This window comes from Emys orbicularis, chromosome 3, assembly GCF_028017835.1.
Source record: "Emys orbicularis isolate rEmyOrb1 chromosome 3, rEmyOrb1.hap1, whole genome shotgun sequence".
NCBI lineage: Eukaryota > Metazoa > Chordata > Testudines > Emydidae > Emys > Emys orbicularis.
Genome location: NC_088685.1, coordinates 162,804,951 through 162,817,132, shown reverse-complemented (window position 1 = coordinate 162,817,132; position 12,182 = coordinate 162,804,951). Strand labels below are relative to the sequence as shown.

Here is a 12,182-nt window from a genome sequence, read left to right as displayed (position 1 = left end):
TAACATGGATCTCACTTTAGGTGACTAGCAGTTATCTCCCTATGGAGGGGGATGTGAAGAGTCTAATTTACATAAAGACTGCAGGACTGCCCTAACAAACTGGGCATCAGATCTAGTAGTTGCAACTAGTGAGTAGTGCTGAATAAAAGTATGCAATGAGCTCCAACTGGCTCCCTAGCAAATTTCTGACATAGGAACCTTCCTCAAGCATGCCCATGTCACTTGGGGCCTAGTATAGTTTGCTTTAATATGAGAAGGTGGATCTAATTTATTTAGTTCACAGAAGATGAACTAAATATTAACTTTATGCAGTCAAATATCCATTTCAAAAGTCTCTGGGTTGAAATAATGAGCCCTCTAGACCTATCCCAAATATTACAAAAAAAGTTCTAGGCCAGTTATGGAAAGGCTTTGTTCTATGGAGGTGGTAGAAAAGTGCCCTAAAGACACCACTCATATGAAGTTTTGCCTCTCCAGGAGTCAAATGAGGTTTGGGGGGGAACACTGAGGGTGTATGCACTGATGCAAACAAAAGCCTGAGACCACTCTGAATAAGAACCTAGGGCAAGATCAAAGAACAGTCATCTTGTCTTTGTGAAATATAGTAAAAGAGGTCCTGCCATTAACGCCTAAATCTAGCTTATCCTTTGAGCGGAGATAACAGCCACCAAAAATCCTGTCTTGATAGAGAGGTGATAAAGGCTCTAACAGGGACAGGGGGGAGATCATTAGGTCCAGGAATACAATACTTTGGTCCCAGGAAGGTCCCTCACTTGGGGAAGTGTAGTTGCTGTAGCCAACTACACTTGAGCACCACAATCTCCAGCCCCAAGTTGGAGGCCACTCTTTCAAGCAGCTCCTGGTGGGCACGGAAATCGTCGGGTAGCAAAAGGTTGGCAGGTCCAGCCACCGCCTCGTCAGGGAACGAGGCAGCCATGAGTGTTGCAGCTGGTTCATCCTCGGCATAGCCAAGGCCTGGCCCTCAGAAACTACCAAGGGTGCCTGGAGAGAATATGAGCACGGCATGGGAGGGAACCCCCAAAGGGTCCAATACAACACTGGGGTGGCCATTGGGTGGATGGCCAGGGACCCGATGGCGGGCCTGCTGAGGGCTCTGGCCCATAAGACCAGTGCTGATGATGCCGAGGTGCTCGATGCAGAGTTGGAGCGGCATGGTTCCAACGCAGGGCACAGGGCAGCCTCCATCAACATGGCTTTTAATCAGATATCCCTGTCTTTAAGAGTGCGAGGTCTGAAGTTTTTGCAGATCCTACACTTCTCTTTAATATGCGCCTCTCTGAGGCACTTAAGGCAGCTCGTGTTCAGGTCACTAATAGACATAGGTTTGCTGCACCCAGCCCATGGCTTAAACCCCAGGGACCGGGGCATACCCCGTCCTTGAGGCTATGTCCCTAATGGGACTCCGCTCCTAAATACTAACTACTAACACTACAGTAACGATATACAAGAAAAACTCAGAGTCCAAAGTTAGAGAAACCACTATCGGACTTGTGAAAACAAGAAACGTTCCAACAACCGTCACTGGTGGAAAGAAGGAACTGAGAGGGCATGGGGCCAGCAGGGCCCAATGTACCAGCACATAAGCACAGGGCTCCAGAGGTTGCCAAAGCCGGCCCTAGGGGGTGCGCACACACCAAATATGGAATCGACATGAGCAAGCACTCAAAGAAGAAGAATCCAATCTTGCGTGCCTGAGGCACATATGCACCTAGAGTGGGATCTACATGGACAAATACTCAATGAACAACTTGTTCACTCTGGTAACAGCAGTCTGGAGGCAACTTTAAACTTGTGAAAAAATGGGTCTTGTCTTACCTTTTCCCGTTCTTTTCTTTTCTCTTCTAAGGAGCGACGATTAATTTCAACTTCGCTTTGCCATTTCAGTAATCTTTTCATGTTTTCCTCCATCATTTCAGTCTATAAAAAGTTTAATCATAAATCACAGTGATGCAAGGGGAATATTTATTATTTGTACTACAATAGCAATCCCGCCCCCGCAATCAGGATTGAAACCCCACTTTAGTAGGCACTGTTAAAAAACAAAACAAAAAAAAAAAAACACATACATACAAGGAAGTCATGGTCTCTGCCCCCAAACTGCTTACAGTCTTCCATGACCTAGTGAACACCCACACAGGTATCCCATCCCAAACTGATAACAGATTACACTTGGCTATAGTACAAGTGTGTGCTAAGTTTCAATAAATGAGCAGCAAAAACTAGAAGTGTTTAGGCACAGGAGATAAATTCAATGCAACTTTCAATTTACAGTGAATCAGCACATTGATTCAACTGAAAAAAATTAGTGAACTATTTTGAACAGCAAGAACAGAACAATTTTCATTGTTTAAAGTAGGTTAGACTGAAATTTTAAACTGAAAATCAATATGCTAAGAATGTCCTTTTTAGAGGAAATTCTCCTATTAGAAGTGTTTCAGTTTATCTGTCATTTTATTAAAATAATATATTGCTTGTAATTTTGGTGGTTTATAAAGAACTAGAGTACACTGAAACCCCATTTAATAAATTCCCAGTGTAATTTCTATTGTGAAAACAATCTGCTGATAAAAGTCTGAAAGTTGCCCAAAGCACACTACTATACATTTTCTCAGAACACAATACTACCGTCGCTCCTTTGCCTCTTACAGTTTCATTGTATTCACAGCATGTTAGGGAGACTTACAACCAATTCACCAGAAAGCTGTCCTAGCAGAATAACTGTTTTTCTCTCTACAGAACACATTTTTATTTTCTGAAATCTTTTCTTTAAGACAAGTAACTATTTTTAAAGGTAATAAAAAAGTGAACTGCTGATAAGATTTAAATCATCTTCATGGTTGGATGCTTTTAAAGCAAAAGATGAACAATTTACTTGAATATAATTTTAAAAGGATGTGAAAAATGCTACTGGCATATGTGGAGATATATTTCATTTTAATTTATGCTTTATTGAAGTGAGGAACTATGCAGAAGAAAAAATGCTGCTTTTGCTTTATTTCTTAGTAGTTTAACACAGTACAGTACTGTATTTGCCTTGTGGGGGGGGGGGAGGGAAAGGGGGTGTCTCTGCTGCTGCCTAATTGTGTTCTTCTGGTTCCAAATGAGATTTGTGTGGTTGACTGATCAGTTTGTAACTCTGGTGTTCGTAACTCTGAAGTTCTACTGTACATTATGGAGCCACCATGAGCAAGCACATACATAGTTAAGCTTTGTTGGAGAACTGTGTAATGAATTGTGTTAGTCAAATATGTACTAAGTAATGTTAGAGAAATTATTATATATAATACTATAAGAAAATAGGAAGGAATTTTTGCTTTTTGTATGTATTTCTGCTGCTTTAGATCATCAGATTTTGCTGAAACAGTCTGTAAATCAGAAAACTGGTTTGTGTGTTTCATATATAAAGTTCTTGACCAAGCAGATAGCAGGATAGAGAAGAGAGCTGTTAGCTTTCAGTAAGCCAGGTACAATCCCTCATCCTCCACCCGTCCATTCGACCAGCTAACAAGTAAAAACTCAAGACCACAAAAACAGATGAGTAAAAAGAACAAAAATTGCTGTAATGTAAGTACAACTGCATGGAGCCAGTGAGCGTGACAGCAAGGAATAGATGCATTGGGAACTACACAGATATAAGTAAGTTTTAGCAGAATAAGCAAAAAATGTATTAATTTGGGTTAGTTATTGTGATTTATGCAGGAGAATCTTTTAATTAGGGGGTTAGAGTGGAATATATACGGATAAAGACACAGATGAGGTAGCTTACTATACTGAGTCTGCGCAAAGTTACAGAACAGAGGATTAAAAAAATAGATGATTGACATAATAGTGGAGAAGATACAGAGGAAAAATAGCCAAGCATAGCAGAGATTTGAAAAGAGTCACCCTGTCCCCAAGAAAGATAACTTGAGCATTTCCTTTTCTTGCCTTATCTTTTTTTGAATGTTTATGTAATTCATAGGTGATAGTAGCATTTTCTGAAAACATATATAATAAAGGCTAAAATAAATTGTTTCCGCCTAAATTGAAGTGGATTTGGTTCTCACCCAACAGGTTGACATTGGCATTTAAAGTGGAACTAAAAATCCCTGTTTCACAGTATAATAAATGTATCTACTTTCCAAGTTTAGCAGAGTTACACTTTAGACGACATTAAGTTTCTGCATCAAATAGTTTCTTACTTTGCCAAAGAAAACAATTTAAAAAAAAATCACAATATTAATAAAATTCACCACTTGTTCTCTCACCTTTTTCTGGGTTTTGAATATTCCGGTGGCAACCCACCCCAGACTCTTCATATATTCCATATTTAATAATATAATTTGTAATTCAGTCAGATTTCCAACTCATTTAAAGAAGCTAGACTGTAATAAGAAAAGCTCTTAACAGTCACACCTAGAGGTTATGGTGACAGAGTTATGCCAGTAACTCAGGTGATTTATAAGTAGCATCATTGTGACATCCGAAGTAGCAACCAATCAATCTTTCCTCTGCAATTTGCTCAGTAACTCAGGTGATTCATAAGTAGCATCATTGTGACATCAGAAGTAGCAACCAATCAATCTTTCCTCTGCAATTTGCTATCAGTCACTGAAGTGGAGAGGGCCTATTCACAGGTCAAAAGTTCTCATTGTTAAATTACTTGAACATCTGTATACAAACATGGTAATAACACTGGATTGGCTCAATGTCCCTGGCCTCAACCTACTCCCAGCCAAGACCTTCTCTCAATGGGGGCCTCACAGAGGTAGCAAAGAACAGCCATTACCGTACCTCTCCAGAGGGAAATTCTTAACCCCCATTCATATGATGGTATAATCTTCAGCATCCTGTATATAGGATGTAGGAAGCAGCAGAATTTTCTAACATTCTTAAGTAGGCAGCAGAATCTGCATGCATATATAAAAACCCTGACAGCAAAGGGTAGGTGACAACCATCACATCTACAGAAGACACATGTGGTGGTCCCTTTCCCCATGGCAACATAACTTCTTTAATCTAAGTGTGTATGGAGGGGCACAAAGGGGATGGGAAAAGAGTTAAGCTAAAGATAAATATGAAGAATCATGGAATCCATGACTTGCATGAGCTACAATGTTCTACCAAATGCACAGGAAAATTGTGGAGCTGCAGCAATTGGCAGAGGCCAAAACATTCAGCTGAACTTCCCCATGTTCTCAGGAATTCCTGTAGCTCCTCAGAGTTTCTCCAATAATCTCAACTCAGAGTGCCTGCAAAGTTCAGAAGCTCCACCAGAACCTGCAGTGCTCCTGGTAACAACAGAACCTGAGGAATACAGACTGGTTAACCCCTATCGTACTTCTAAGCACTACAATGTTTCCTGTTACTTAGCTCCCCCGTTGTTCTCTGCATAACACCGGGGGCTCTCTGCCAGCTTTCTTTCTTTGCATGGAAAAGATTTCAAAATGTCTTAAAAAAATAATGAAGAAAATCCCCAGGCAGAAACCAAACCAAACAAATCATTAAAATCTGTGAGTAAAGTTGACAGTACATGTAAGTGTTTTTTTACATTCATAATAATGCTGCAGTTATTAAAAACAAACAAAATCAAGCATTAGAAACCAAGGTAATTCAGAGTTAAGATCAAAATAAAAGACAGCCTAACATTTGAAAGTAGGCAAGTCCCTCTGCCCCTAAAGCAGGGGTGGGCAAATTTTTTGGCCCGAGGGCCACATCGGGGTGCAAAACTGTATGGAGGGCCGGGTAGGGAAGACTGTGCCTCCCCAAACAGCCTAGCTGCTTTACATATTTCCACAACAGAAATATATCAGCCATGATGCCTAAGCTCTGGTAGAATAAATGCTGAATGAAGCAGGAGAATCCATATTAACCACTTATTAAACAGGCCCTCACACAGTCATATATGCACCTAACTGGATGAAGATCTAAAAGATTTCAGCCTTTGCAAATTAACATGCCAAAGCACGTCTGACATTCAACATAGAGAGCATAGCAGCAGCCTTAGAAGCGGGTGGTTCAGAGAAAAATATAGGCAGATGAATCTGCTAGTTCAGATGTAAGTCTGTGACAACTGTCAGTAGGAACACAGGATGTGTCCTAAAGACGCTTTGTCCGGACATAAGATAGCATAAGTTGGGCTTTGAGCAGGGAGTTGGACTAGATGACCACCTGAGGTCCCTTCCAACCCTGATATTCTATGATGATATGACCCAGGGCCTGAAGCTAGTCTCATTGCTTTACCCATTAAGTACATCTGGAGCAGGGCTTCTCTAGATTTGCAGGTCCTGCAAGTGAAGGACTTGCAAATAGCACATTTTCCAGGGATATTCCCCCAGACAAAATAAATATTTTAAATGCCAAACATTAAAGGGTATAGTGCCCTTGTTTGATGGGCAGTATGTAAATCCAGGGGACTTAGAAGAAGCCATCCTGGCACCAGAAATAAATAGCTATTCTGGTTAAAAAACCAAAATGCCAATGGGCAACAACTAACCAGCCCTATCTATACTATGCACAAATTTGAAAAGAGCCAGTTATTTTGTTAGCACTGCTCACTGCCCATGTTCTTCTCGAAGCCAGGAGGCATGAGAAGAACTGAGTGGCGGCTGGCCTGCTCCACCCTTTTATGCCCTCGGTGCAGGACATGAGGCCGCTCAAGGTGCATGAGACTCTGAACATGGGTGAGTGGGGTACATTGCACACCGTCAGCAAACTGTGCATATGGATAACCACTCGAAGGGGAAAAAGTTACAAAGGGATAGCAGTGGTCTGTTCACTAAACCGATAATACACTGGCTTTTACAAATTGTCCTAGAGCCAGTACAAAAAGCCCTTGATCAAAACACCAGTTCAGTATGGAGACCTAATCTTGCAAACTCTTATGTGAAGGACTTGAAAACAACACATTTTCCAGGAAGAAAGATTAGAGGCTAGAGTCACTGACGAGGCAGAGTTGAGGTTGTTTGAGAGCCTTAATGATACATTTCCAAATTTTTAAATGTTGGGTTGCGATTTACGTTTAACTTAAAAATACAGGAAATTCAAAGTTAATACTTGTTAGTTTTAATTACTACAAATTTATTGTAAGGCACTCTCATTCTTAACTCGAGTTTACCCAAGTATTTAGCCTGCGATAGTTTAGAATCCAAGTAACTTTCCCCTGAATTTATGGTAGTTTAGGCTGAAAATGTTAAACTATATGACAGTGTCCCTTTAAGGTCACAATTGGCCACCAGGTGTCATTCTTGCTCTATGTAATATTATTGGTAGGGACTACGGTCCATTTTGGTCAATTTTACCGTCATAGGATTTTTAAAACCATAAATTTCATGATTTCAGCTATTTAAATCTGAAATGTCATGGTGTTGCAATTGTAGGGGTCCTGATCCAAAAAGCTGTTGTGTGTGTGTGTGTGGGGGGGGTCACAATATTATTGTGGGAGGGGGCGTTTGCGGTGCTGCTACCCTTACCACTGTGCTGCTGCTGGTGGCGGCGCCGCCTTCAAGCTGGGAGGCCGGAGAGTGGTAGCTGCTCGCTGGGAGCCCAGCTCTGAAAGCAGAGCTACTGTCAGCAGCAGCACAGAAGTAAGGATGGCATGGTATGGTATTGTCACCCTTACTTCTGCGCTGTTGCAGGTGGGGCACTGCCTTCAGAACTGGGTGCCTGGCCAACAGGCACTGCTTTCTGGCTGCCCAGCTCTGAAGGTAGCACAGAAGTAAGGACCCTCAATTTGAGAAACACTGGTCTCCCCCATGAATCTGTATAGAATAGGGTAAAAGTACACAAATGACCAGATTTCATGGTCCGTGATGCGTTTTTCATGGCTGTGAATTTGGTAGGGCCCTACTGGAGAAGATGTTCCAGATCTTCAGTGAATCATGCCCAAAGGCATGAGTCTGCAAGATGCTAAGTACCTGCTAAGAAGTGCTTGGACCCTTGCAGAAAATGGCAAGCTAATTAAGAACTGAAGGTTGTCCAACATAATGCATACTTTCAATTCATTATCCTCAGGATGTTCTAAGAAACATTATTCAAGTATCTTGAATCTTGTAAATATGACTGAATGTTTGACACACACTACTGCTAACAATAATTATAAAAGCAGCCAGAAGAGGCCTGGTGCAACATGGTACAGTACCTGGGCAGTACCTTGATCATGTTGTGCTGTCATTCTATTCAATTCATCTCTAATTTTGTGCAAAACAGAATCTTTTTTCTGTGCATTCCAATTTTGTTTTCTCCAGCTGGAGTTGAATTTCTTGAAGTTTGTTCATATGGAATTTCTTTTCTTTTTCTTGATCTTGTAGCAGATGTTCCAGTTCTTGAACTCTAAAGCTTAATTCTTAATTTAAAAGAAAAAGGATTAATATGATGCCTTCTACTTAAAAAGGTATTTACTGTATTAGTACTTTAAAGCAGCCTACACATTCTAATTAGACATATTCTATGCACTTGATAAGATGCAAATAAAAAAATAACTACTTAATAACTGCTTATCAGGTTAAATATGTAGCAATATAAAAAATTTTAAACATCTATTATCAAATTAGGAAAATTGAAAGGCCTTTAAAAGTCTAGTTGGCACAATTTAGGTTTATTTTTTGAGCTTGGATAGTGACTGTAGATCAGTTTCACTTTGTTTTTTACTAGCTTCATTTTCTGATTCTTATGCATTGGCACAACATCGCAGCGTTTAGGCCACAAATTTTGCAGAGGCTCTTTGTCAGGGGTTCTCAAACTGGGGGTCGGGACCCCTCAGGGGGTCTTGAGGCTATTATGTGGGGGGTCACAAGCTGTCAGCCTCCACCGCAAACCCTGCTTTGCCTCCAGCATTTATAATGGTGTTAAATATATTAAAAAGTGTTTTTAATTTATACGGGGGGGGGGCACACTCAGAGGCAGGGGTCACCAGTACAAAAGTTTGAGAATCACTGCTCTTTGTTTATAAGAACTACCTCCACTGGAATTTTCTAAAACGTTATTGAAATATTTCTATTTGGTCTTAAGTTTTGAAAAAGCTGCTTCTTAAGAAAAACTATTACAAACCTGTGTTTTGGGCCAAATTTAACCAAATAGTGTTCATTTAACTTATTCAATGCATGTCTCCCTTTTTGGAAGGGGCTTTAGTAAATATAATATAGGGTCTTTTTTTCACATCACTAAAACACTGCATATCTAAAAATCAAAACTGCTTTTGTCATGATACACGTGTGTGTGTTTGGGGAGGCTCAGAATCTATAGTTTCTTTTCCACAGACTTCAATGGAATTTTGCACATGAAGAACAGTAATCATCAATTTCAGATTATTAGCATGTGAAATAAATGATCTGATCATTCTTTTATGAAGACCTATTCCACTGGTACTCTATCTGCAAACAAACAGATGGCAGCCAATAGCAGTTGAGAATTTTCCTTTTTTCAGTCATTGACCCTTCACCCTGCCCCATCCCCTTCCTCCTCCCCCGCCCAACCCCCCACCCCCCCCAACCAAACAAAAAACAACAACCTTCAGGCTTCCAAAGCTGAAACTTCATCTTAGGTTTGCAATTAACTTTACGATGTGACCGTGCATATAAACTAAGCCTTGAATGAAAACTCTTCCCATTTAAACTAACGGTAAGCAAAGGGTGAGTGTTTGAATTGAGACAACTATCCTGCAGAACAGCATTACCATTTAAAAAATTATCTTTTCCGAAGACCATTTGCCAACGATTTTGGCTTAATTGGATTAAAGTAGAAATCTAAGAAAGGAGACCCATCCATTCACTGAAAAAAAAAATGGAGGATACAGACACTGTCCCAAACACTTCCAACAATGTAACAAAATTTACTGACAGAAAATCTGAAGACCAAAGACAGGTGGCAGAGCAGAAGACATGAAATGGCCTTAAGTCACCGGTCACCTTATCTGCTGAAGATAAGGTTCATCCTATAGTGTTCATTAAATGTTTACAAAGACTTCCAAGGGGATATTCTGCACAGCTGCACTGACACTATGGCTACACTACAGCTTAAGTCGACATAAGTTGTGTTGCTCAGTCGTGTGAATTAGTCACCCACCTGAGCGACATAACTTACACAGAATTAAGCGTCAGTGTGGACAGCACTGTGTCGGCAGGAGACATAGCTACCACCGCTTGCGGGGCCCGGAGTAATTAAGCCAGCGGAAGATCTCTATCCCATCGGCTTAGAGTGGCTACACTAGAGAGCTTAAGCTTAAGCTCTCTAGTGTAGCCGTAGGGGGGATGGTGGGGGGAAAGACTTCTCATTTGAAGAAGCTCCAGATGCTCATTCTACTATGGTTTTAGTTTAACCAGGCAAGGATCTCCATGAAAAATGACTTCTTGATAGAACAGATTACTCTACAGGATCTTCCAAAGAATTAAATTCAAAACCACAATAAAACAAGTCAGTTTCTTAGCTCAGTTAATTTTTTCATACTGGAAAAACTTTATAAATCAATAAAATAATTAATAAACATGTACATAGTGTTTTTTACCCAGAGATCTCAAAACATCTTACAAGTTGAGTAGGTATTTTACCCCTATTTTATATATAAAACAGTCTTCAGTGAAGTCCTTAAACACAGAGGGTTTTAATTATCTTTAAAAAAATAAGATGTTCTTATTTACAAAATAGATTTAAAGTCATAACTACACTTGCAAGATACCTTGGTTCTGTGTTTTTAATTGCTCGATGACAGAAGAATTATTACAATTGTCAAAGAAACTGTTGTTGAAATCTGTCTTCTTTGATCTTAAGCCACGGTGGCTAGGAGTTGCCTCTTGTTCCCATGGAGAATGGGAAAAGTAAAACTTCTCTTTAAAGGGATTTCTTGACTGCTGGATAAAGGACAGCTTGGTGTCTTTTCTTGTTGCCACGAGAACACCGATGAAGAAGCCTGATGCCGAGCAATCTCTCTGTGACTCTTAGTACTTTGAGGATGAGAATGATTTATTTTCCATTTAAAAAGAGGGGGGGAAAGCATATCTACCTTTACACAGCTGACAATTCATAAGAGAATTAATTCACTACTGTATGGTGGAAATAAGATAGGGCAATTGGTCAAACTGTCAGTTACAATTTTTGATAACAGAGTCAGCGACACAGATCATCCATCAACACAAAGTACTATATGATTCACACGAGTCTGCTTTTATACCCCCAGCAGTCAACTGACTGGAATACTTTGCCGATTAACATCACAGGCAGCTGAAGAGCGTTGGGAGAGTACTATCTGCAATTCAAATATATCTAAGCTGGCCAGCATCTCAAGGACAAGAAGTTTGACTTGTGGTTCCTTATATTTAGTAGAGCAAGTTTTTTGTTTTGTTTTTTAAGAGAGGCATCCTATCAATTAACATTGAGGTACCTTCCCTGCACATTCCTCACGATCAGATCAGTTTTGTAAAGCTAGCTGTTGACATGCATAATATTCATTTTTGTACTTCATTCTAGACTTACTGTAAATTAGTTCTGATCCTCATTTGTGTTCTGTGGACAAATGTAGCTACATTTTAGACTATGGGCTCTATTCATCTCCAAATGTGTGGTGATCCCATTAGCAAGAATTCTACATGCAAATCATTCCACACACAAGAGAGAGACTCATTTATTTGCACTTACTTTTACAAAATACCTGGACTCAAAAAACATGTTTTGGCTCTAATATCCGATATTTTTCTGTCCCTAAACCTCTGACTGCCAGAAGCCGGGACTGGATGACAGGGGATGGATCACTCAATAAATTGCCCTGTTCTGTTCATTCCCTCTGAAGCATCTGGCACCATCCGGAAGCCAGGATAATGGGCTAGATGGACCATTGGTCTGATCCAGTAGGGCCAGCCTTATGTTCTAAAAATACAAAAAAGCTGCTATTGGTACTTACAGAACTTGGTTTTCCAATACATCTAACATTTGAATGGGGTTTTTGACTAAAGCACTAAGGGCCCCAATACTGTGTGATTATTTACATGACAACAATATGTTTAAAAAGTCCTTTTTGTGTATTCTAATTAGTACTAACTTTTCAGAAATGCTGCCAGGAAATTAACCATACCCACTGCTTACTCTTCTTAAATCTATACTTTAATCTCAATGGCATGAACAGTGAGCAAATTTAATTTTACCAGTTTCCCTGAAAAATCATATGGCTAATTTTGAAGAACTGCACCTTTCTC

General features: G+C 40.0%; 1 protein-coding gene across 3 annotated transcripts in view; it reads right to left on the bottom strand.

Annotated features, from left to right (window-relative positions):
- Nucleotides 1-10,730, bottom strand: part of LOC135876804 (centromere protein F-like) — a 104,462-nt gene extending 93,732 nt beyond the window's left edge. For 2 of the 3 annotated variants that reach the window (XM_065402143.1, XM_065402145.1), the window contains exons 1-3: nucleotides 10,673-10,730; nucleotides 8,141-8,344; nucleotides 1,837-1,938 (exon numbers count right to left, since the gene is read on the bottom strand). In XM_065402143.1, the coding sequence (XP_065258215.1) occupies nucleotides 1,837-1,938; nucleotides 8,141-8,173 (135 nt within the window). In that variant the 5' untranslated portion in view covers nucleotides 8,174-8,344; nucleotides 10,673-10,730. The remainder of the gene's footprint in view (nucleotides 1-1,836; nucleotides 1,939-8,140; nucleotides 8,345-10,672) is intronic. The other variant, XM_065402144.1, reaches the window with a different exon arrangement.
- Between the last annotated feature and the right edge of the window lie 1,452 nt (nucleotides 10,731-12,182).